The 27281-nt window shown below is 41.4% G+C and overlaps 2 protein-coding genes across 9 annotated transcripts in view; one reads left to right on the plus strand and one right to left on the minus strand.

Annotated features, from left to right (window-relative positions):
* ERP27 (endoplasmic reticulum protein 27) overlaps positions 1–24805 on the plus strand; it is a 37866-nt gene extending 13061 nt beyond the window's left edge. For 4 of the 8 annotated variants that reach the window (XM_081589167.1, XM_081589168.1, XM_081589172.1 and 1 more), the window contains 4 exons: positions 5293–5409; positions 9434–9559; positions 11229–11426; positions 12316–13023. In XM_081589167.1, the coding sequence (XP_081445293.1) occupies positions 5293–5409; positions 9434–9559; positions 11229–11426; positions 12316–12363 (489 nt within the window). In that variant the 3' untranslated portion in view covers positions 12364–13023. Of the gene's footprint in view, positions 1–5292; positions 5410–9433; positions 9560–11228; positions 11427–12315; positions 13024–24051 lie in introns of those variants that run through there. The other 4 variants (XM_081589171.1, XM_081589169.1, XM_081589175.1 and 1 more) reach the window with 2 other exon arrangements.
* PDE6H (phosphodiesterase 6H) overlaps positions 1–27281 on the minus strand; it is a 134823-nt gene that overhangs the window by 53749 nt on the left and 53793 nt on the right. The window lies entirely within an intron of this gene.

The following is a 27281-nucleotide window of genomic DNA, read 5'->3' on the forward strand; positions in this document are numbered from 1 at the left end:
CAGAGGATCTTCCCAACCCAGGAATCGAACCGGGTTCTCCTGCACTGCAGGCGGATTCTTTACCAACTGAACTATGAGGGAAGCCCATACCCAGCATGGCCGACTCCAAACCAACCTTTTCTACCTTATTATAGTGACTTTCTACAATATTTAACTCTGAAAAAAAGCCTATTTTTACTCCTATATTCTACCTAATCTAATGCTCCTCATTAAATAAAGCCTTATTAAATAAACCTAAAAAAAACAAAAATTCCTAAACCATTTCTCTCTCCCTAGCACTATTTAATCAAACCCCCGGCTTATTTCTCCAGATTTAACCTAGGCATGACATATTTTGGGTTTTCCCAGGTGATGCAGTAGTGAAGAATTCACCTGCCGATGCAGGAGATGCAAGAGACGTGGGTTGGATCCCTGGGTCAGGAAGATCCCCTGGAGTAGGAAATGGCAACCTACGCTAGTATTCTTGCCTGGGAAATTCCATGGACAAATAAGCCTGGTGGGCTATAGTCCATGGAATCCCAAAGAGTCAGACACGACTGAATGACTGAGCGCGCACACACACACACACACGATGTATTTTGGCAAAGAAATTTCAGAATTAGCCCATATAGCAAATTTCCACTGCAAGAACATATTTAGAAATAAGCTGAAATACTAAGTGGGAATACGAGTTGACAGTTATATAGGAGAGATAAGAGGGCAGCATTTGCTGTATTTATGGAATGCATCAGTCTGCAAAAATAGCTCAGGCCAACTATATACATGTGATTGAGAAAAAATTAAAATGGAGCAATAGTAAGTTGTGTATGACAACCTGTCTGTGTGAGGACACAGCTTGTCCTAGCACTAGTACGAAGTCCCTCCCCACTCTCCCATCCAGGCACTAACCAGGGTCAACCCTGCTTAGCTTCTGAGATCAGACAAAATCCAGGGCATTCAGGGTGGTGTGGCCACAGACAGCCCCCCACTCTCAATAGGACTCTTACTATTACCCTAACAGAGATGTAATCCTGTGCTGAATAAACCATGAACCTGTCCTAAAATGGAATCTCAGATATTATTTGAATGTGTACCTCATTATGAATATTCTCCATCACTTCTATTTGAAGAAATATAATTAGTCTAACTTTGACCCAACGGGATAGTAATAGAAATACAGTAGAGGCATCCTTTCACGCCTTTCACAATTATTCCTGGAAACCAATTATAAGAAATGCATCTCGCCAAGCAGAGAATCAGAGCAGAGTGCATAAAAATAAACTGATAAGAAAGGTAATAACTAAGATATGCCAAATTTTAAAACATTTTTTCTAAAGTATATATATATGTTTTATTTATTTTTGGCTGCACTGGGTCTTCACTGCTGTGCACGGGCCTTCTCTAGTTGTGGTGAGCAGGGACTACTCTCTAGTTGCGGTGTGTGGGCTTCTCATTATTGTGTCTTCTCTTGTTGTGGAGCATGGGCTCTAGGGCACTCGGGCTTCAGTAGTTGTAGCATGTGGGTTCAGTAGTTTCAGCTCACAGGTCCTGGAGTTCAGGCTCAGTAGTTGTGGCACACGGGCTCTGTTGTTCTGAAGCATGTGGGATCTTCCTGGACCAGGATTAGAACCCATGTCCCCTGCATTGGCAGGCAGATTCCCAACCATTAGACCACCAGAGAAATCCTAAAGTTTACATTTACCAAGTATATGGTAACCAAGCAGCTTATAAAAACAAACCCCAGAGACAAGAGGGCATGTACTGAACAAATGATTTCTCCATGGTAACCAAGATATTTAATATTGTAACTGGTGCAAACTAAAACAACTTTAATATTTTACAAAAAGCTGGGTTGTTAATTACAGGAATCTACTGGAATTAATTCAAAGGAGTATTGCTGAAATACTAGCAAACAGAAAAGGAATGATGAAATCCATTGGTATGATACAGTGTCTGAATCATATAATAATCCACATCTGATACTCTCGGGGAACCTCAAAATTATATTGTAAGGTGACAACCCTTCTGGTTTACTGTTTCTGTTTTTCTTCTGGTGCCTCTTTTCTTGAGGAGAAAAATAATATGATTTTTCAAGGAAAATTCTTTCCAAAAACTGGAAAAATATATTAAAAAATATTTTCTCCTACTCTGGGATCCAGGGTCGGATTTTCTTTCCAGGGCATTATGCAAATAAATTCCCTTTACAGAAGGGAGGCTTTCTGTTTAAATGTTTCCAGGAACCCTACACATGAACGCTCCAGAGTATGTTGGTTTAAGAAATAGAGAAATAACCAGGTATGCTTCATTTAAAGAGCCATGACCAGCTGGAGAGGCTTTGGGAGGGTGGCTTTTATGAAAGGTCTTTGCTTCTTAGAGAATGTTATCACCACTCAACAAACTCTCCCTCTGCTATACTGCATTCCTCAAGTCCAGAGCCACCTGGAGTAGCTGGCATTTCCTGTTCATCCTGTTCTGGGAAATGCGAGGGTTTGCCTGGAAAAGAGAGGAGCAAGGGAGGAGCTCCTGGCTCAGAGCACAGTTCTGTCCGCTATGGTGTAGACACCAGGCCTCCAAGTTTCTAGAAAAATAATCAGAAAGTATTTAGACGTATTAAACATAAAAAGGACCCTGGTTGTGATTATAGTAATGATTCTGATGGTTGTGCAATTAGCAAAACCTTAGGAAGGAAACGTACAAGGCATTACCAGGTCGCTTCAGTCGTGTCTGATTCTGCAACCCCAGGGACTGTAGCCCGCCAGGCTCCTCTGTCCATGGAATTCTCCAGGCAAGAATACTGGAGGGGGTTGCCATTTCCTCCTCCATGGGATATTCCCGACCTGGGGATTGAACTCTCATCTCCTGCCTCTCCTGCATTTGCAGGCAGATTCTTTACCACTAGCACCACCCGGGCATTATGCAGCTTTAAAAATCCTTTGTGCTCACTTTCTTTCTCCTAGAAGAGAGGGATGGGAGAAGGGTGGACGAGGCCCCACCTAGGATGACTTTTTCTCTTGCTTTCATAGTTCTCCCCCAAGCTTTCTCTCAAATAGTTTGGATTTTAAAACAATTAAATACGCAAAGGGAAATCACATTTTAAAATATCCTGTGGTTTTGATGAATTTTTTTCAAGATTCTTTTTTTGAAAGACAAACATTTTCTGTACTTCAGCATTTATGTATTTCATAAGTTTGAGTTGTGAAAAAAAAAAAACAATCATAAAGTGATTAAGTTGCCAGTCAAGTGAATGTCAGCACTTCTGGATCTCAGTACTTTGGTGTAGTCAAAGCATTTTAAACAAGACAAAACAAAAACACACACTAGTTATAAACAAAAAGGTTGGTGATTACATTGAAATTACCTTCTATTCACATGCAGTTACCATTAAAATAGAAGTTCCCAGTGAGAAAAGATATGTAATATAGAACCATAAAGGGCTCATATCCAGAATATATAAAACAGCTTCAAATCAACAAGGAAAGAATCAACTCAATAGAAAAATAGGCAAGTGACTTGAACAGACACTTCAAAAAAGATGATATATAACTAGTTAATTGGGGAATTGGAGGTTAAACCACAATGAAATACTACCACATATTCATCAAAATGAATAAAACTAGAAAGGCAGATAATACCAAGTGCTGGCCAGGATGTGAAGCATTGGGATCTTTCAAACAACACAGATGCAAGTGTACATTATTATTCATTTTAGAAAATAGCTTAGCCTTGTCTCCCAAATAAACATCAAAATTCACGTCAAAAATATACATATCCTATAATCAAAAATTTCAATCCTAAATACATACTCAATAGATACAGAGGCATGAGTTCCAAAAGAAATGAACAAGAGAGTTCATTGCATCATTATTTTAATAACCAGAAACTAGAAACAACCTAACTTTCCATCAGTAGTAAAATAAGGTTTTGCATATTTATACAATGGGATACTATACAGCAAGGAAAATGGACATATTACAGCTATATGCAATAATATGGATGACTCTTAAAAACAAAATAATTGAGATACACAAACAAAAAAACATAGTCTGTTTCCACTTACATAATTTTTTTTGGCCACACTACATGTGGGATCTTAGTTCCCCAGCCAGGAACCAAACCCACACCACCTGCATTAGAAGCATGAAATCTTAACCACTGGACCACCAGGGAAGTCCCTACATAATATTTTTTAAAAGATGAAGCTAAACTGTAACACTGAGACGCATTTTTAAGCAGTAAAGCTATAAAGAATGAAAATAGTCATTGTAAAAGTCAGGATAATGGCGAACGTTGGCAGAAAAATAATGGATTATAAAATGGACATGAATTTGAGCAAACTCTGGGAGATCATGGAGGACAGCGAAGCCTGGTGAGCTGCAGTCCATGGGGTCGCAAAGAGTCATACACAACTTAGCTACTAAACAACAACAATAGAAGGATCACAGAGGGCTTCAGACATTCTGGCAATATTCTATGTCTTTCCCTGAGTGGTGGTTCCACAGTTGTTTGCTCTGTGACAATTTTCTGAGCTTTATATTTTCCGTTTTGTGCTTTTCTCTGTATGTGTGTTTTATTTCACATTAGAAATATACATAAATAAAACATAAATCTGATCCTGTAGGTGGCTTCCCTTGCCCTCAGGTTAGAATTTAATTACTTATCTTGACCTCAAGGTTTTTTGGGAATTTGCCCTGCCTACCCCATTGCCCTGATGGCTCAGATCCTAAAGAATCTGTCTGCAATGCAGAAGACCTGGGTTTGATCCCTGGGTCAGGAAGATCCTCTGGAGAAGGAAATGGCAACCCACTCCAGTATCCTTGCCTGGGAAATCACAAGGATAGAGGAGTCTGGCCAGGTGCAGTCACTTTCCACCCCACTGCCCATGTCTCTCTCCTTCTACACTTAACATCCACTGCTATGGTTGAGCTAACCTAACTGCAGCTTCTAGAACGGAACATCTGTCATGTTTTTGCCTTTTACAAATACTGTTCTTTATTTAAAACTCCCACCCCATCCTCATTCATCTGACCAAGTCTTAGTCATTCATTAGGAGCTGTCTCTTCCTGGAAGCGTTTCTCCTCTTCCTTAGGTGACATACACACAGACATCATAGGGTCTGTGATGATACTTGTCACACTCTGTGGGATATTCCTGTTAACTTCTCTGTGACCCACAGGACAGTGCGTTCCTCGAGGGCCAGGAACATTTACCTTTCTGTCTTTGGAGCTTCAGTTAGTGCCTGACTTGGGGTTAATAGTTCAGAAACATTTATTGATGACAGAACAGTGACAGTTTTATCCTTTTTGTGTGACCCAGGTGGATAACAAACAACTGGATTTAAAGGGTGAAGACATTGAAAGCATGGATGCCACCAAGTTAAGCCGTTTCATTGAGAGCAACAATCTCCACTTGGTGACAGAGTACAACGCTATAGTAAGTCGCCCCTGTCTCTAGACCCTTAAGTCCCTTTGTCAGAGAAGGTAATTGCTTTCATAGGAGAAATCCTTTCCTCCAAGCATTCTGAGCTTTTAATGAATAATAACAGTTGTTATTGTTCTTTAGTCACTAAGTCATGTCAGAAACTTTTGGGACCCCATGGAATGTAGCCCACCAGGCACCTCTGTCCATGGGATTTCCCAAGCAAGAGTACTAGACTGGGTTGCCATTTCCTTTTCCAGGGGATCTTCCCAACCCAAGGATCAAACCCAGGTCTCTCGCATTATAGGTGGATTCTTTACCAGCTGAGCCACAAGGGAAGCCCAAGAATATTGGAGTGGGTAGCCTATCCCTTCTCCAGTGGATCTTCCTGACCCAGGAATCAAACTAGGGTCTCCTGCATTGCAGGCAGATTCTTTACCAACTGAGCTACCAGGGCAGCCCATGATAACAGTAACCACCATTAAGTCAACTCGTAGTTTTTTATATTGCCATCCCTACTACAACCCTTACGATTGATAAACTTGTTCCTACCCAACAAAGAAAGAAGCAGAAAAGTGAGATGACACGTTCCATGACTAGCAAGAGAGAATGCAAAGTTAAGGTGACTAATCAAAAACTTCTGAGTTTGGTTGCAAGAGATTTCAGTGAAGCAACTCTGATATGACCAGCATTCTAGACCATGCTTCTCAAATAAGATGGCAAGCTTGCCACAATTGCAAAAATGCTGAAGGTCAATTTTTTTCCTAAAGCAGTGAAGACCAATATTTTTGTAAAATACAAATGAGCTGTTTAAAAACACTGACCACATATTTGGATGTCGCAGCAATGTGAAATTTCTAAAAAGTTTTTACACACTTATTCCCATTTTCTGTGTCTACCTCCTTGCAGACTCATGACCAGCAGTTCTCAGTTGGATACAATTAGCACTTGGCCTAGACCCTCCTGGAGTCTCAGGTTTCTCTCTGGGTGTCTTCCTTGGTTGTTGCATGCTGTCTACAACCTGGGTGAAGGTGTTGGTCCACCTGTTAATCTTCTGGCCTTCTAAGTCCTCCAGCTTATAGAATTACCTTATATGTCCTACCTTTTACCTTCCTGAACTTACATCATTAAGTGATGGAGTGTTGATTTCCAGGGATCTACCTCGGCTTCGAAATGCTGCACATTCTCTTGTAACAGTACTTTATATGCATGTCATGCTTTTTGGAACTAACAAAATCCTTTTATGCTACTTTTTCATATAATACTCACAGATTTTTTTGAGGTAGAAGAGAGGAGAGTATTACGTCCATTTTATAGAGGAGGACTCTCAAGTTCCAAACAACATTCAATATTATACAGTAAGTAGAAAAGACATCACTGAAGGCAGAAAATTTGATGCTGCATAAAGTCATATTGTCTATTTCCATTTTACAGGAGAGGAAATGGGAGTTCAGAAAAGTGAAGTAACTTCCTCAAGCCCTACAACTTGTCATTTGAAGTTCAGTGATAGCCCTGTCCACTTGTCCCAGCTTTTTTCGTGACTGATCTGACTGAGTCCTGTGGTTTTTCCATTCCCGCACATATCCTACAACAGAAAACACCCCTCTTCCTGTCGACTAAATTCCTGTCCGCCTCTCACACCATATTTTTCTCCATGGAATAGTGATCCCATTTCCACTTCTGCTGGGATTGCAAACACATGCATCCCAGGGGCATTGGCAGCAATAATTAAAAAGGCATTGAAAAGTGCCTAGACCATCATCATTCTGGTCATTGTCTATAAAGCTGCCAGGAGTGCACTGGGGACCAGAAAAGATGATCTTCCAATCCCTGGTTTATGACCCAGGGTCCTGGAATTCTGCAGGTGAATGAGGGCAGAGGCAAAGACTAGCCTTCCTAAGTTCTGATGATTGGGCCATCTCTCATCTTATAGAACAATGACACGTTTCATTAAGTTCTACATTAGAGGCGATACCAACTTATATCAAGAAGAAATCAGGAAAGAATTTCTCCAGAGAAGCAAGTCTTATCATGACTTTTTCATTTCCCCAAGGTAGTATTTTTCTCTTTTTGAGACCTGCCCACACTACTATGGTTATTTCTCATCTGTTTCTGGTGCAGGTTTGTACCAGTAGCAACTGGGCAGAAATTCCCAGTCCTGTAGATGACCTCCTATGTACTGTTAATGCATACACTCAAATTTGGCTTCAAGATGAAAATCAGACTGTGTCTATTAGGATTAAACTCATCATTTCTGCAATGTTCACTCTCTTCCGCTATCCTTTCACTGTATAATTTGACTCTTTAGCTTTGGTTTCTTGGCTCTTCCCAAGATTTATCCTCTATCTCTGCTCTAGGTGGGTAGATTGCACGCTATAAATTTAAGTAACAAAACAAGAGACAATTATTTAAATTTCCAATCTTCCAAATTTAAATTGAAGACCTGGTTTTAAACTCCAGGGAGAAAGTTTTTGTAAAGAACTTATTGACTCCTTGCCTACATGTTGGCCAGTAGAGCTGAAAATTCTCTACAGGGTAGTATGTAGCTTCTGGAAGAATCCTATCTAGCGACTCCCCTTCCCATCATCTTGGGACTTTGCCCAAAGGTTCATTAACCTATAGCTCCCTCTGTCTGTGCACATGCTAGTTTTACAGCAATACTCTATTTAGAAGGGAGAGGTAAGAAGAAATGGGATTTTGTTTAAAATAGAGACAGTTGCAGCGCTGTTTCTGAAAAGGGAAATAAAGGGGGCTAGAGTCATAGTTTTACAGTCTCCCTTCTCTCTTACCTCTGCCTCACAGCTGTCTCCTCCCCTCTACCGCCCACAGCCTCAGATGAAATCACCATCTCTAATCAACAAAAAAAGGCCAAACTTCCCATCTCCTGAAGCACTTTTCTTACGGCTGACCTAAGATGGACTAACTCAACCGTGCTTAGGGCTAAGTTGATTTTGTTGAGGTTTTGCCATCAGCTGTATAAGAGTCTCATGGTTAAGAAAGAGTACAGACTTTCAAGTCACACTGCCTGCTGAGAATTCCAGCTCATCACTTATGTGACATCACTTATGCACCTCAATGTCTTTATTTATAAAACTGGGACTTTGAGGATTAAATTACTTATTATACATAAAGACCTGAAAACACTACCCAGCACATCATAAGCACTCAAAAGTGTACACTACTAACAAGTTTTCAAAATCCCCTTTTAAGTGTATCTGGCTTCTCTTGGGTTTTTGTTTGTTTTTTGCTGTGCTATGTGGCCAGCAGGATCTTTGTTCCCTAATCAGGGAATGAACCCACACTTGCGGCAGTGAAAGCTTGGAGTCCTAACCACTGGACCACCACATTTCAAAAGGGGTTGAAAAAAGTGACTAAAATATTCCATGGTGTATTTGTTGTCTAATGATGCATAACAATTTACTCCAAAATGTAACAACTTAGAACAGAAAAAAACTGATTATCTCATACAGTTTCTGTGGGTCAAGTTTGGGAGTGGCTAGGGATGGGGGCCTCTGATCCCAGGGGCTCATGTGAGGTTGCAGCCATTGGTCAGGGAAGCAATCATCTGAAGCTTTGATGAGGGCTGGAGGATTTCTTCCAAGATGATTCAGTCACCTGATTGGCAAGTCAGTGCTGGTTGTTAGCAAGAGAACTTAGTTCCTTCATAGAAACTATGTGAATCTCTTCCCGGGGCTGGTGGAGTGGACAGTATAAGAGAGTAAGTGATACGGGAGAGAACAAAGCAGATGCTGCTATGTCTTCTATGACCTAACCGTTGGAGGTCACACTCCATCACTACTGCAGTATCCCTTTGGGTACTCAGCTCCACCCTGTTCAGTGTGGGGATGAGGGATCTACTAAGTTGCATGAAAATTAGGAGAGTGAAACTGCTCCAAAGCCATCTTGTAGGAGTTGCCATTGGTGTGATGGGTGGACAGCTATCATTTATGGTCCAGTGTACCTAGTCACTGAATTGCCACTAATATTTTTTCCCCTCCTTTTCTCTTTCATTCTGCTTTAATACATTTCCATTTGCCAGACTGCAATTGGCCTGTTCAATAGTATGATTCCGGTTCATCTTCTGCTGATTATGAATAAGGCCTCCTCAGAGTTTGAAGAAAACCTGCAAAGATTTCAGGAGGCAGCTAAGCTCTTCCAAGGGAGGGTAAGTCTGGGCGGGGAGATTCCCTTTTGAATACTCAGCTGTAGGACACGGGAAAAAGACAGATGGGGCTAGAGAAGTGAGAGAAATGAGGAAAATAATTATGGTTAAGAGATAACAAAGTGAGAACTGGAGTATAATAAATCCCATTACTCTGCCTTAAAACTTAAGATGTATTTTGAACTGTTAAAGATGTATTTAATCATATCTTCCATTAGTAGTAAGTCTATTTCTTTTTTATTCATTGATGGTTGGACAAAAAATAGAGATCCAAAGAGACTGAACATACAAATCACCTGTTAGTCATGATAGCTTCATGTATCTGTGCTGTGCCAAGTAGCTTCAGTCGTGTCCGACTCCTGGCGACCCTATGGCCTGGTAGCCTGCCAAGCTCCTCGTCCATGGATTTTCCAGCCAAGAATACTGGAGTGGGTTGCCATGCCCTCCTGCAGGGGATCTTCCTGACCCAGGGATCAAACCTGTGTCTCCTGAATTTCTGGTAGATTCTTTACCACTGAGCTACTGGGGAAGCCCCGTGATTTATTTACTCCTTACTATAAACTCTGAAGTTTTAGACTTCAGGGCTTATTTCTCACATAAAACACATATCCTGTACCTAGTGCCCACTGGATAAGCAATAAATATTTCTTTCTTTCCCTTCCCCGCTTTGTGCCATTCTGCTTATGTCACTGAAATAGTAAAACTTCAGTTACTTCAAGTCTACTGCATTGAACTAGAGACCTCAATGATGAGGGCTGTTTGGTAAAAAAAAAAAATCTTTCTGGTGGCTGTTTCCCTAACACTGGAAGTTTTCAGTGTTACCAAATATAGATAACTCTCTAACTAGACTGTTATCAAGGAGATTTCCTCATCGGGAAGAAGGTTTGATTTAATAATATAAAATAGTTAACAATTATTTACCGTCTGAGCCACTAAGGAAGACCTATCAAGTACTTACTATATATGCTAAAAACTGTACTAGAAATATTATCTATTCTCTCATTCAGTTTCCCCCCAACAAAATCCAATGAGAACACTGAATCTCAGAGAGGCTGAGTAATGTACCCAAAGTCACACAGCTAGAAAGTACTAGAGGCAACATTTAAGAAGAATTCTCCATGTTTAGCCATTTAGACCATACTTTCTCCCTTGCTGCTGCTAAGTCGCTTCAGTCGTGTCCGACTCTGTGCAACCCCATAGACGGCAGCCCACCAGGCTCCGCCATCCCTGGGATTCTCCAGGCAAGAATACTGGAGTGGGTTGCCATTTCCTTCTCCAGTGCATGAAAGGGAAAAGTGAAAGTGAAGTCGCTCATTCGTGTCCAACTCTTAGCGACCCCATGGACTGTAGCCTACCAGGCTCCTCCGTCCATGGGATTTTCCAGGCAAGAGTACTGGAGTGGGGTGCCATTGCCTTCTCCGACTTTCTCCCTTAGCTAATCATTAAACTGTTTTCCAGTTCTCTGTTCTTAAAATTAAATAGACCTGATCCAAAGGAAAAAAAACTAAAACAATGCAAAGTAAAAGAAGAAATTTATTTTAATTCAATGAAGATTTAAATTGCGTGGCACAGACCCTAAGTTCAATCAGTATAAACTGCAACAATCATCAAATGTCTCTTTCTTCCAAGGACCTCAGACAGATCTTTCTATTTCAAATTTCCCCAACTGCAGATTCTTTTTATTCTGGTGGACAGTGGAGTGAAGCAAAATGAAAAGGCAATATCATTTTTCAAACTAAAGTTGTCTGAACTGCCTGCTTTAGCAATTTACCAGACTCTGGATGATAAGTGGGATACACTGCCTATAACAGAAGTCTTAGTAGAGCAAGTGCAAAATTTTTGTGATGGATTCCTGAAAGGGAAGGGATTGGTAAGTATGAAACTGCAGGTAAAGCAAGTTGAGGGTTTTTCCCCTCTCATTTCAGTTCAGTTCCATGCTCAGTCATGTCCGACTCTTTGCAACCCCATGAACTGCAAAATGCCAGGCTTCCCTGTCCATCACCAACTCCCGGAGCTTGCTCAAACTCATGTCCATTGAATCGGATCCATTTTCCCTCTCAGTCCCTTTAATTTTCTGTTGAATAAAAATTCTTTGACCTCCACTGGATTTGATTAAGAGTGAAGGAGCAGGAGGATATGGTGGTCAGGGTCGAGACGCTTTTTAGGGTGTAATCATGGGAGTGAGAGAAAGTTGCTCAGTCATGTCAGACTCTTTGTGACCCTATGGACTACAGTCCATGGGATTCTCCAGGCCACAATATTGGAGTGGGTAGCCTATCCCTTCTCCAGAGGATCTTCCCAACCCAGGGATCAAATCCAGGTCTCCCGAATTGCAGGTGGATTCTTTACCAGCTGAGCCACAAGGGAAGCCCAAGAATACTGGAGTGGGTAGCCTGTCCCTTCTCCAGGGGATCTTCCTGACCCAGGAATTGAACGGAGGTCTCCTCCATTGCAGGTGGATTCTTTACCAACTGAGCTATCAGGGAAGCCCGTAGTCATGGGAGCCAAACCAAAACAGAACTCCAAAAGCACTCTGGGGAAGGTCTTGCATATTCAAAGGAGCTGAATTTTGGATTTTACCATTCTCTGCACAATATCAATGGGAAACAAGTCAAATTCAGATGAGGAGTTCATGAGATAACAGTGGAAGATGGATTTAGGGCTTTCAAGAGGGATTAAATAGCTCAGTTTGTTAATCTCAGTGTTCAAAAACAAGATTGGGCTTCAGATCTGAATATCCATGTCATGATGTTTTTCAGAGAGAAAATCATGAATCAGAAGATAAGACATCAAAGGTGGAACTCTGATTGCTTCCCTGTTTCTTCTGCATGCAATCAAGTAACTACTTTATGCTGAATAAAAAGGGGTCCATAAAAAGACTCAAATCTCAGAGACACTAAATAACAGACTCACCAAGTTACACACACACACACACACACACAACTCCAGTTTGTTCCTTAAAATCTCAATTACTCTACTTGCCCTTTCTTTAAAATTTTCTATACTCTCTACTACTCATCTGATTTTTCTCTTCTGCATTCATACTGAGTGGACCCATACACTGGATGGAGGTTTTCAGAGAAACACTGCACTCTTGCTGTGAAGTAGGGGGGTGGAGGGAGGTGGGGGGACGGGGAGCATTCCTAGAGGGAGACTGTTCTGATGGGTCATTTAATGTTGAATTCATACTACACGAGACTTACATGCAATCTCTTGTAGGGTTGCCTAAGGGTTGAAACCCTACTCTTCATAAGCTCTTGTCCCTCTCTGACTCAGAGCCAAGGACACAAACATGGTTTTAAACACCTTTCTGGAATCGTCTTCATGCCAGAAGTCAAACAATATTTCTGAGTCTCTGAATTCAGCAGAAACAGACCGTGTACAACTCTATGCTTGTTTCGCGTTCCTAACTCCCCATACGAATCAACAACAGCATGATAAATTAAAAGCCCTATCTTATAGGAAAAGACTGGCATCTCTTTGCAGACCTAACCTCTTGTAAATACCCAACTGCCCAACTCAGCAGAGTGGACCTCCCTCTTCAGTCCCTGCTGTTTAGGGTCAGGCCATGAGCCACCTGTGTGTCATTGTTCCCTGTGGGTGGGATGGGAGCTGGTGGAGACGGTCCTTCATGACCATTGGGATAAATGTGGCAGTGGAGCTGGGGATCGAACTAGGTAAGAAGTTGGGGAAGAGGTAGGGAGCACTTGGCCCCCAGAGGCCAGATGGGGCTGACTGTGGGTTATTGCAGAGGAGGTCTGTGATCCAACCCATGTGGGACAGAGGGAGAGTTTGGCTGAGTGTCTCTAGCCCACAGGCTGTTACTGTCAAAACACAAATGCTGCATTGTTCCCAGGAGGCCTTTGGCTCTGAAGGAAAGTGCCTAAGTGCTGAAGAGCTGAAAAACCACAGTGTATACCTAAGGGCTGGTCCAAGTGGGGAACAGACACTGAAAGACTTAGTTGTTCCTTTCTGGGGGGATAACTCCGTGGCCTGTGAGCTGGGAGTTGGCTGCTGGCTGGAAGTCCCTGAAAGCAGCTGTGGAGGGCACGCCCCGCGGCAACATGAGACCAGCAGATTCCAAGGAGGCAGACCCATCCATCCACAGGGCTGCTGAAAACCACCCAAACAGTCTCCTGCTTGAGGCTGAAAAATATTCCTGGGATAGGCACATCCCAGAAGCTGCCCTTTGATCCTGCGAACCAGAACTCTTGACATTTACCATCAGGAAATTCTTCCTGATATCCTGCTGAGGTCCACTAACCACACAAGCTCGTTTCTTCTAACCTAAACTGCATGGAAATTCCTAACGGCTGCCAATCACCATCTCTAAATAGTACCTTTAACTCCTTGCTGATTGCTCTTAAACCTTCTTAACCTGTCTTCTTTCCTCCATACTCATCGTAATCCAAACTTCTCACCTTTTCAAAACATTGCCAAGTCATTTGATTGACTTTATTATTTTCTCTTTTCCTCTTTTGTCAACATTCCCTCTCTTTGCTTAAAAGAATGGGATTCCAAACCATTGTAGGTATTTGTTAAATGCTAACACATAAATTCTATATTATGAGCTATATTCTGTTCAATATTGGGTTCATTTTTCAATTATTTTACTTGAAGTCTTCCCGCCAATATCTATGGTTAGCACTGACTACACAGATCTTAACATCTTTACAGGGTATTTTTCTCATGATGACCTTCAATAGCAATTTTATTATACTTTGTACTTTGTATGTTTCTTTTTATCTTATGGTATTTAATTAGTCCTTTTAGGTTTATGTCTCTCCAAAACTGAAAGATATTCTTATCTATCTCCTTCACGGCCAATCTTGTTCTTTGTATAGGAAAGTGTTAGTTGCTCGGTTGCGTCTGACTCTTTGCGACCACATAGACTGTAGCCTGCCAGACTCCTCTGTCCATGAAACTCTCTAGGCAAGAATACTGGAATGGGTAGCCATTCCCTTCTCCAGGGGATCTTCCCAACCCAGGGACTCAACCTGTGTCTCCTGCTTTGCAGGTAGATTCTTTACCGTCTGAGCCACCAGGGACTTATGAGCAAAGAATGGAACTTCTCTAGAAAGAAGAAATTTCTAAAGGTTCTCATTCATTCACTAAAGATCAGACTTAGTACTAGAGACTTCTGTCATCTCTAGATCCTCTTTTTGTGTAATTATCTTCCTAAGACTCTATATTCCTTTCCCCAAGGCTGTATTATTGTTGAAATATCTAAATATTAATATGTCACAGCTATTTTTCACTGTGGAACCATTCATTAGTTCTAGTTGGCAAGACTGCCATATTTTTTTTCCTTAAATTATGAAGGAAGTGGTGATGTTATACAATACTTTGTAAAAGCTATTGGGTGGTTTGGAAGACTATGACAGAAGGAAGGAGTGGGAGCAGCATGAGTCAGAGGAATGCCAGGAAAGTTTGTATTTGAGACTCACCTCTCTGTCTGTGGCTCTATGACCTTGGAAAAACCACTTTCTATCTTAGAACTTCCATTTACAGAGGATAATACAATAATAATTCATAGGATTTTTTTTTTTTTTTTGCTATCTCAAAGTGACGACATATATTAAATAAGGTTTGTCATTACTTTTTTTGAAGACTTTTTCTGATGTGGACCATTTGTGTAAAGCCTTTATTGAATTTGTTACAATATTGCTTTTGTTTTATGTTCTGGTGTTTTGGCCCCGAGGCACGTAGGATCCCCCCATCCAGGGATCGAACCTGTACCCCCTGCACTAGAAGGTGAAGTCTTAATCACTGGATTGCCAGGAAAGTCTCAATCATTACTTTCATGTTTTAAATTTAATTCTACCCTGCCTTTTCTGGGTAATAATCATTTCTCTAATTGTCTGAACTTATAGCAAAGGAGAGGCTTCCTTCAGGGTCTTAAAAGAATTAGCATGGGGGGCAGGGCCTCACACCTGAGATTGGAGGAATAGTTGAAATAAATTTTAAAGCTTTGGTTTTATCAAACATGGACATACTAGGAGTTGAACCCAGGGCCTCATTCCTGCTATGCATGTGCTCTACCACTGAGCTCCACCCTGTCTTCTCTTGAAATAACTTTTAAAATGTAAGCTTTATTATCACCCAGGTATGATGAAGCCAACAGATCGAGAGATGATCGCCACTGAAAAGAGAGCTTGTTACTCACAGCTCCCAAGAGGAGGGAACAGCTCTGTCCCAAAGAACCATGTGGGGAAGTACCAGGGTTGGTCAAGAGACAGAAGGACCAAGCGGGAAATATGGGCAAGGGCCTTCATTGTGGCTTTTGTGGGAAGGAACAGTCAAGGCAGGGTAAGCAGGATGGACTGATATAAATAATTTCAGCAGACTCTGGGTTATAGAAACTGTCCTTAGTTGCCTTGAACCTGGCCCTGGTGTTATTAGAGCAAATGGACTGTGTCCCAGAATGTGATGAGAGTCTTGTGAGAGCTCAGTAAAGGAAGTAGTTGGGGTATAAAGTATGAACTTTTTGGTTTGCATATGAAAGAAACTCTATCAGGTGAATTGTTTATTATCTCTAGGATTGGCTAGCTCTGGGAGGAGCAGTCTCTCCAAGGGCAGCAAATTCCCAGATGTCAAGTCATCAGAAACATTCATTGTTTTTCTGCAATCTTCTATCATTCACTTGTCATGAGATTTCTCTGTCAACTCACCTGGTTTGGTCATGCTACAAAGGAAGGCATACTGTCCTTATCCGGCCCTTATGAATACACATACACCTTGGGTGTGTGGGGATAACACAGGTGCTAAGAGGCCCATTATGAGAGAGCAGTTCACTTATTCATATTTCCACTCAAGTAAGTTAGGCAGAAATGCCTCCTAAGAGAGAAAGTTGGCCTTGACTGATGAGCGACAGAACAGGGAAGTTTAAACTGTAGTGACAACAGGCAGCACAGAATCCATCAGACTGATTCTGGGTCATGGACAGAGAAAAGTAGAGCAGGAAAAGCTGGATAAAAAGGAATGGAGTGCTATAGGGAGAGATGGATAAGAGGCTGGCAGTGGGCTGGGGAGACCCCAGAGTCAGGGGAAGAGAAAAGACAAAGTGTCAGGAGTATCCCACAAAAGGGAAGAGGCTCATCACAGACAAACGTTATTTCACAATCGAGTTTGGAACCAGCCCTATGTGGTTCAGATGGTAAGGAATCTGCCTGCAAGGCAGGAGACCGGGGTTCTATCCCTGGGTCAGTAAGATCCCTTGGAGAAGGAAATGGCCACGCGCTCTAGTGTTCATGCCTGGAAAATCCCATGGACAGAGGAGCCTGGAGGGCTACAGCCCACGGGGTCACAAAGAGTCAGACGCTAGACACAACTGAGCGACTAACAACATTCGCTATGTATTTCACCTTCCTGAAAGGATCTGGTTTCCTAAGGAAGGAAAATAAACAGGAAGTGGGATGGTATCTGACGCATGCCCCTAATTACAGCACTTTTACATTGAGAGACATAAGAATAGAAAAAAAAAAGAACATTTAAAACTTCTTTTACATTCTGAATCTTTGGAGAAAATATACTTGTGAAATCAAAGAAACAAATGAATTTTAAAATCATACCTCTGTAAACAGGCATGAATTCACCTGCATTCAAATCATATCTAAAGTAGATCAGGGTGTCATTCTTTTTTTTCTATTCCACAACCAGAGGTCATTGTTTCTGTGAGTTTCACAGCAAAATCTCTGAGTGACACTACAGCAGAAGGTTAGGGAGAGTGAAGGATGAGGAGGTTAAGCTGCATGTATGGGTTTTGAAAAGTTGTGTGGAATCCACACTTTAATGTGTCATTGTCCAAACAGTTGCACTAGGTCTTAATAGCAGGATTCAATGTCTACATTAGACCCACTATTCTTAATATGGTAACATGGTTTTAGCCTAGGCTCGAGGAAGAAAAAAATAGATGAGATTTGATGTATTTCCAGCTGTAGTGAAGTAAGAATTTAAAAATTAACAAATATGTAGTGTTTCAGGTCCTGTTTCCCAGAAAGAGAACTCTGAGACTGAATTTCCTTACAGGAAGTTTGTTGCGGGGGTGGCGGGGTGGTGCGGGGAGGTGGGTGGGCAGTGTTCTTAGGACCTATGAGGAAATGAAGAAAATCGGATTGGGCAGAAGGAAAAGTTGGGATGTGATACCGTCACACAATGTCTCAGATTATCCCATGGGGCTATTAAGTGCTGAAATGTCTTTGCAGGGTCATACCAGTGTCTTACCTTCCTGGCTCCACTTCCTGTTTCCCATTCCCTCTGGTATGTTCACTTGCTTGCTAATAATTGCCAACCCTGAGTTCCATCCTCTATTACTTTCCCACCAAAGCATGGTCTCTCTCTCGACTTTTTCCTCCGTCTTTACCTATCCTAGGACATTGCTCCAGGTGACTACATGGGGAAGAGGTTGAGACAGGTTGTTATAATATGACCGCTGAGCACAAAGGGTCATATTCAGGGAAAGAAGTATCGGGAAGGAAGTAGGTACATATTGAACATTATATTGAAAGTCCTGGCCCTGTCCCACACCATCCACTTTTATCACCATGACCATGAGACTCTTACTGGTCTCAGGGGGCACTCCACTGCACTTGGACAGATGTGCCACTGAATGAAAATGGGAAATAATTACTTGTATTGACTCATTCTGCTCACTCCACCTGCTCGTTTCCCTTCACACCACTAATAATATGCCAGGGCTGGAGAGGGGAAGAGGCTAAGTCAGTCAACAAGTGGAAATGTGAGGTGTTTGTGGGCAGGCAGGTGGTTTTGTGGTAAGATATTTACATGATGGTGCAGTGCAAGAATGGTAGCAGCCAATGATGGGATGTTGATTTGTAAGGCAGCGGGCTAATGGGTCAGAGAACTATTGCAGAGATGGGGTCAGCCAGTGTTTGGAAAAGAATGGTAGTCAGTGAGGTTAAGCCTGGATATAATTATGGAAGCTAGACCAAGTGTTAAAATGGCAATTTACTAAAGGTGGTGGTTTTAGAATTGCCATCAACTTATGACCCTCTCTTTCTCCTTCCACTGTCTCATTTTCCAATTTGCTAAATTACAGCATATTCAAATTCATCAGGGCTTCTTCAGGGAGAAAGTCACCATTTTCTAGTTGCATGATTTTAATTACATTTTAGCATCTTATTAGCACAAGCCATGTCTTAAAAGTCACAAAACACAATTTTCACATAGTTTTCAAAATATCTGGTTTTAAACACAATGTTCTCAACTTCCAAGAAGAGATAGAAATTTTAAGAATAAACTTTAAAAGGACTTTGTTGCTATATAAGTAAGGAATGAATGAGGAAGACTGTGATAACCATCAAGCAGGATCTTAAAAGGGATGTATTTGGAACAAACCATATGATAGATACAACTCTTAGTCACCAAAAATGGAATAGAATCCAAACCACAGCAAAGGCTTTTTCATTTGGGAAGCCAATGGTAATTTTTCATGCACCTCTACAAATTCTTGACCATGTTTCAGTTTATCCTTAAAAAAACAGATACTCAATAATCCATTAAGATAAAATATTTTATTTTTTTCCTATGAGGGACTGACCTCTTAGAATCTGAGCAAAGTGGTCACAGTTGTATGAAAAGGAAGAAAAGTCAAGGGAATAGGAAATCTCTTAAGGAAAAAATCTCCTCTCCAGGCAACTGTCCCTTCCATCAGAGTTACTCCTCTCTTCAGCACTTAAAAGATGGTCATGGGGGACTTCCCCGGTGGTCCAGTGGTTAAAACCCCACTTTGCAATGCAGAGCACATGGGCTCAATCCCTCGTCAAGGATCTAAGAACCCACATGCCCTGGAGCAACATGCGCTGCATCTACTGAGCCCACATGCCACAACTGGAGAGTCTGTGAGACACAACACAAGATCCTGCATAACACAATGAAGATTTCGCGTGCTGCGACTAAGACCCAACGCAGCCAAATGAACAAATAAACAAACAAAACATTTTTTAAGAGACTGTCATAGGTTTTGTTTGTTTTAGACATCTAACCGCTAATAATCTGTCATAATAATATGATTGTCCACTAGAAGTGTTGGGCATGGATAGTACACAAAGAGGTATGTGAAAGGATCTGTCTCTTTAGACTAGAAATGGAGAGTTAAAATTTAAAATAATAGAGTCCAAAAAAGAAGTGACTCTTAAGAATCCAAACGCTCTTCAAAATTAGCCCAACATATTAAACAGAAGCATCTCTTGTGAAAATAAACCTAGGAGCACACATACCTTCCAGTCTTCCTTTATTAGACAATTTCTCTAATTCATATTAATAGGAGGGAACGGTAGAAGAGGGACATGAAGTGAGAAAGAGGACATTTGTGTTTCAATCTGGATTTGCCCATTAAATTCAGCATGTCATCTTGGGAATATCATAGGTCTCATTTTCCCAGCATATAAAATAGGGTTGTCATAACTTTCTAACTCCTCACATTTATATAGGCAGGATTAAATGAGTTGAGGAATGTAAAACATTCTGAGATGTAAAAATACACATTGACTTTGGCCTGGACTCAGAAACTCCTGTAACTAGCCCTGCGCGTGCACACACACACACACACACACACACACCCTTGTCCAGATGTACTATAAAAGGCAGTCTTGAATGGCTAAGGAGAAGGGACAAAACAGGAGAATCCTCAAACATGGAGTCTATTCATCATAAAGTTAACTCAGAATATATGATCAGCTGTGTTCAAGCCAAATTGTTCCTACGTTGATTTCTCAACCCAGAAGAGCCAAAACTGAAACTCCCCCTCTGTAGGTGCTATGCTGTTCTTAGTCACGTCCGACTCTTCTGAGACCCCATGGACTATAGCCTGCCAGGCTCCTCTGTCCATGGAGATTCTCCAGGCAAGAATACTGGAGTGAGTTGCCATGCCCTCCTCCAGGGGATCATCCTAACCCAGGGATCAAGCCCAGGTCTCCCGCATTGCAGGCGGATTCTTTACCGTCTGAGCCACCAGGGAAGCCACCCCTCACCCCCGCCCCCTGCCCCTTTGTAGGTACTGTCTGATAATTTAGTGAAACATGGTTTGATCCAGTGCTAAGAAGGGAAGACATCTTACTTCGCTGAAACCTAGTTCCCACCACACAAAATAGGTGATGGGAAACGTGACTGGAAATGTTCCTTGAACTAACACTGTCAATTTTGAAAACTGAGGGACAAAGAGTGCACAACGGACGAATAGTTCCTATCCTGGGCGCCAGGCCAGACATATTGCTTCCTTATTGTCTCCTCAGAATGAAAATAACTTTGGTTCAGTTCAGGCCAGCACAGCCTTAATCTACCACTGGTTTGTAAATCAATTATTCGGCTCAGCTGAAAAGCAGCTAATTCTATTCCTGTCTGACTCTCCATGCCAAAACTCAGCCCCCAGTTTGTTTGGCTTTAATACATTTATTCTGTTGTTGTGAACATTGTGCAAAATGGGAAAAACAAGTCTAGACGGACTTGAGTTCAGGAAGGGAGGGCAGGGTCTCTTTATTAAAAATAAACATCCTCCTCCTTGCTTCCGTTCCACTCTTTTCTCACAAATCTGCTCCCCCCAAAGCCTTCAGAATCCAGGGCTCCAACATGTGCTTATTACCTCAGATCTGTGTAGAGCACCTCAGTGAAAAATAGAGCTAAGAATACAAGAAATTCCTAAAGGCTACTGGCAGTAATCAAGTTGGCCCTGACAAAACACGAATTACCTAAACCCTAGCAGGAAACTTTATCTTCCTTTATGAAAGTTGGCACATTCATCCCAGTGAATGAGACACATTTCTTGCCTGAATCTTGCCTTCCATGTTTTTTGGGTTCTCATTGCCCTTCTAGTGTTAAGCAGGGATGGTGGTCTTTATTACTTCCTGTCCCAACATGATATTCAGACCTATAACTAAACCCAGGATTGAGTTTATTTTCGGCCCTCTCCCTTCCACTTTTAAGGGTTTTCTTTTCCTTTTAGGTCTGCCTTTTTTTTTTTTTTCTCTTCAGGAGATTTTATGAAGGGCTATTAAAATATAAGGATTTATAGGATATTGCAACACTGTTTACAACAGCCAGGACATGGAAGCAACCTAAATGTCCATAGACAGAGGAATGGATAAAGAAGATGTGGTACATTATACAATGGAATATTATTCATCTATAAAAAAGGAACAAATTAGTGCCATTTACAGTGACATAGGTGAGCCTAGAGATTGTCATACAGAATGAAGCAAGTCAGAAAGAGAAAAACAAATATCTTATAATATCACTTATATGTGACATCTAGAAAAATGATACAGATGAACTTATTTTCAAAGCAGAAATAGAGTCACAGATGTAGAAAACAAATTTAAGGTTACCAAGGGAAGCAAGGGTGAGATAAATTAGGAGATTGGTATTGATATATATATGAACACTATTGACACTATGTATAAAATAGACAACCAATGAGAACCTACTGTTTAGCACAGGGACTTCTAGTCAGTGCTCTGTGGTGACCTAAATGGGAAGGAAATCTAAAAAAGAGAAAATATCAGTGTATAACTGATTCACTTTGCTGTGCAGCAGAAACTAATACAACATTATAAAACAACTATGTGCTTAGTAACTCAGTCATGTCCAACTCTTTGTGACACCATGGACTGTAGCCTGCCAGGTTCCTCTGTCCATGGAGATTCTCCAGGCAAGAATATTAGAGTGGGCTGCCATGCCCTTCTCCAAGGGATCTTCCTAGCCCAGGGAAGAACTTCCCGCATTGCCAGAGGATTCCTTACCACTGAGACACCAAAGAAGCAACTATACTACAATAAAAATTAATTAAAAATACATAAGGGTTTACAATTAGTGAAAGACACAAGTGACCCACAGAAGGAACTAACACTACTATTTATTTCTAGTTCAAAAAACATGTGGAAGGAAGTATAGCCTTTAGCACACAGACACTAGGGGCAGACAGCCTGATTCTACTACTTATCAATTGTGTAATAAAAGTATGGACTCTCAAAACATTACTGGTTTCTCTGTGCCTCAGTTTCTACCATGTAAAATGGGAATCATAACAGAACTAACTTCCTCAGTTCAGTTCAGTTCAGTCACTCAGTCATTTGCGACCCCATAGCCTGCAGCACGCCAGGCTTCCCTGTCCATCACCAATTCCTGGAGATTACTCAAACTCATGTCCATTGAGTCGGTGATGCCACCCAACCAGCTCATCTTCTGTCGTCCCCTTCTCCTCTCACCTTCAATCTTTCCCAGCATCAGAGTCTTTTCCAATGAATCAGTTCTTTGCATCAGGTGGCCAAAGCATTGGAGTTTCAGCTTCAGCATCAGTCCTTCTAGTGAATATTCAGGACTGACTTCCTTTAGGATGGACTGGTTGGATCTCCTTGCTGTCCAAGTGACTCTCAAGAGTCTTCTCCAACACTACAGTTCAAAAGCATCAGTTTTTCGGTGCTAACTTCCTAGGTGAAGATTACATCAAATAGCAAAGTAATGACCTGGCACAGAGCAAGTATCTGTTATCCTACTTGAGAAATATTCAAAAATGGGCAGATGTCACACACTTCACAAGCTTTCTTTGTTTTTCCTTTTCCTGGTTTGTACTAAGGTATTAACTGTTCATTTTGCCTAGAAATGCCCACTCCCACCTTTCCTTGTTGGCAGCCCCTCATCAATCATCAAGGGCCCCACTCAAATGGGTCTCTCTGAAGCTTTCCTTGAGTCTCGTTCCTCTTATTGCCAGTATTAATTTATTACATAGTATATGTTTAAATGATATTTTATATATATATATATATCTTTACAAAGCATATAGCACACACTGAGAGCACAATACATAGTTTTGATCTCTGGGAAATATCTCCAAACCTGTTTTCAATAGTTTCTTTCCACCATCACATCTATGATGCTCTGATAATGTGTGAGCACATGACCATGACCATCAAAAGACTCAGACCTATCTGAGCATATAGAAGGCTCTTGAACACATGGCTGAAGCACAGTAAGTAGAGCCTTAAACCTCAGGACCAGATCTGAACAAATGAAGAGACTCCATCGAGTTTATCTCTTTGGTTTAGAAAATTAGCTTGGCTGCCTCCAAGAATACATTTGCTGGAATCTATTGGTTTTCTCCTCTAAGAAACTGTATGTATATTTCCCTCCCCCTTGGAAGGCCATAGAAATTACCAGCCCCTGCTGAACAAATTAACTTTTTGAAATTTAGCTCATTATCTAAAGAGCTTTTGCAAAATTTTTAGATTAGACCAAGCATTTACTGATGGAAAATTGTATCAGGGAGGTGGTAAGAAGGATCGATATGCAAGAAAATTAATTTTTTTTTAAATAAATGAGTGTGTTTATGAGCAAGTAAAAGGACAAAGACTAGAAAAGGCATAAAATAAGAAAGACAAAAACCAAAAGAGAAGAAATAGGAGCTTTTCTCATTTGAAACGAGAAGGCATAAAATGCGGATCTCTCTCTTTTTCTCCTTCTCTCTCTCATTGGCTCCTGTTTAGACTGGCTCTGGAGATGATCACAGAAACTCTAGGAGATGCTGTTGCTGCTGCCGCCAAGTCGCTTCAGTCATGTCCGACTCTATGTGACCCCACAGACAGCAGCCCACCAGGCTCCCCCATCGCTGGGATTCTCCAGGCAAGAACACTGGAGTGGGTTGCCATTTCCTTCTCCAATGCAGGAAAGTGAAAAGTAAAAATGAAGTCGCTCATTTGTGTCTGACTCTTAGTGAACCAATGGACTGCAGCCTACCAGCCTCCTCTGTCCATGGGATTTTCCAGGCAAGAGTACTGGAGTGGGGTCTAGGAGATGAGGCACATAAATTATGTAATCAACAATTCAAATCAATCAAGTCAACAAGTCTTCCAGGGCAGCCTAGCGTAGAGAAGAGAGATCAAACCTGAGGCCTGATCTCAACCCCAGCATCTACTGGCTCAATCTTTGAGGAAGTTAAACTTTCTAAGGGCTTCCCTGGTGGCTCAGGTGGTAAAGAATCTTCCTGCAATGCAGGAGACCTGGGTTCAATCCCTGGGTCAGGAAGATCCCCTGGAGGAGGGTATGGTAAACCACTTCAGTATTCTTTCCTAGAGAATTCCAAGGACAGAGTAGTCTGGAAGGCTACAGTCCATGGGGTAGCAAAGAGTTGGACATAATTGAGTGCCTAAGCACAGCCTTTCTAAACCCAAAATGGGAATAATATCCATATCTGTAACGGTTTTATGAAAATTAAAAATAATAAAGGTGAAATATCTGGAATATATTTGGGACTTCATGAATAATAGATATCATTATTATTCAAAAGTATATAAAGCAATATAACTAAAACATAATTCTTAACCTGCAAGAAGTATTACATGCTGTGTGCTAAGTTGCTTCAGTCATGTCAGACTCCATGTGACCCCATAAACTGTAGCCCACCAGTCTCCTCTGTCCGTGGGATTCTTCAAGCAAGTATACTGGAGTGGGTTGACACAACCTCCTCCTGGGGATCTTCCCAACCCAGGGATTGAAACCATGTCTTCTACACTGGCAGCAATTTCTTTACCACTAGCATCTCATACACTAGTAAAGTAATGCTCAAAATTCTCCAAGCCAGGCTTCAGCAATATGTGAACCATGAACTTCCAGATGTTCAAGCTGGATTTAGAAAAGGCAGAGGAACAAGAGATCAAATTGCCAACATCCGCTGGATCATCGAAAAAGCAAGAGAGTTCCAGAAAAACATCTGTTTCTGCTTTATTGACTATGCCAAAGCCTTTGATTGTGTGGATCACAACAAACTGTGGAAAATTCTTAAAGAGATGGAAATACCAGACGACCTGACCTGCCTCTTGAGAAACCTGTATGCAGGTCAGGAAGCAACAGTCAGAACTGGACATGGAACAACAGACTGGTTCCAAGTCGGAAAAGGAGTACGCCAAGGCTGTATAGTGTCACCCTGCTTATTTAACTTATATTCAGAGTACATCATGAGAAACGCTGGGCTGGAAGAAGCACAGCTTTAATCAAGATTGCCGGGAGAAATATCAATAACCTCAGATATGCAGATGACACCACCCTTATGGCAGGAAGTGAAAAAGAACTAAAGAGCCTCTTGATGAAAGTGAAAGAGAGTGAAAAAGTTGGCTTAAAGCTCAACGTTCAGAAAACTAAGATCATGGCATCTGGTCTCATCACTTCATGGCAAATAGATGGAGAAACAGTGGAAACAGTGGCTGACTTTATTTTTCTGGGCTCCAAAATCACTGCAGATGGTGATTGAAGCCATGAAATTAAAAGATGCTTACTTCTTGGAAGGAAAGTTATGACCAACCTAGATAGCATATTAAAAAGCAGAGACATTACTTTGCCAACAAAGGTCCATCTAGTCAACGCTATGGTTTTTCCAGTAGTCATGTATGGATGTGAGAGTTGGACTATAAAGAAAGCTTAGCACTGAAGAATTTATGCTTTTGAACTGTGGTGTTGGAGAAGACTCTTGAGAGTCCCTTGGACTGCAAGGAGATCCAACCAGTCCATCCTAAAGGAGATCAGTTCTGGGTGTTCATTGGAGGGTCTGATGTTGAAGCGGAAACTCCAATACTTTGGCTACCTGACGTGAAGAGCTGACTCATTTGAAAAGACCCTGATGCTGGGAAAGATTGAGGGCGGGAGGAGAAGGGGACGACAGAGGATGAGATGGCTGGATGGCATCACCGACTCATTGGACGTGGGTTTGGGTGGAGTTCGGTAGTTGGTGATGGACAGGGAGGCCTAGTGTGCTGTGGTTCATGGGTTCGCAGAGTCGAACATGACTGAGTGACTGAACTGAACTGAGCTCCACCTAAGAAACCCTCAAGAAGTATATGATACATTAAATTTAATGCTAAAACATCCTCAGTAATTATTCCCTGAAAATAGAAATTTTTTCAAAAGCAAAAGAAGAGAGGGGTTTCCCTGGTGATCCAGTGGTAAGAATCCACCTGCCGATGCAGGGAACACAAGTTTGATCATTCGCCCAGGGAACATCCCACGTGCCACAGGGCAACTAAGCCGGTGGGCCACAACTACTGAGCCCACGCCACTTCAGTTCTCTGCTTTGTGAAAAGAGAAGCCACTGCAAGGAGAAGCCCACATACCACCCCTAGAGAGTAGCCCCCATTCACCTCAACGAGAGAAATCCTGCACACAGCAACAAAGACCCAGCACAGTGAAAAATAAATAAATATATGTATAAGTAAATAAAATTTTAATGGTAAAAAAAGAAAAGAGAAAAATTCACTGAAAGTTCTGGAGAAAAGAGAACAAAATACTTTAAGACACACCAAAGATGGCAAAATTTACTTCCTAAAACAAACACGCTACAGTGACTTGGCATTTTTATTAGGAAATAGATTTTCCCACACTAGTTCTCAGACTTATTAAATATTATATCAACATTTACACAAGATATAGGACTTGAATTGGTGTGCAGAAAATAGAAAGTATTTAAGTAAGCAAAGGGAAAGGGAAACATTCCAAAAGAAAGGAGGAGTGTACTGCAAAAGGACTCAGGTGTCTGAGATGATCCTGAGCTTTTAAATATCCTCATTGCCCAACCCCAATAAAAGAAACTCCTGACACCCTTGTTTTATTTTTTATCTTATTAATTATTTATTAATTTGCAAAGGTCTTCACAACTACATGTGGATTTTCTTCCATATTCTTGTATCCTAGCATTTGGCTAGGAGACCTATCCCTGATCTCTTGATTT

The sequence above is a fragment of the Giraffa tippelskirchi genome, chromosome 4, assembly GCF_054371585.1.
Source record: "Giraffa tippelskirchi isolate mGirTip1 chromosome 4, T2T-mGirTip1v1.2.pri, whole genome shotgun sequence".
NCBI lineage: Eukaryota > Metazoa > Chordata > Mammalia > Artiodactyla > Giraffidae > Giraffa > Giraffa tippelskirchi.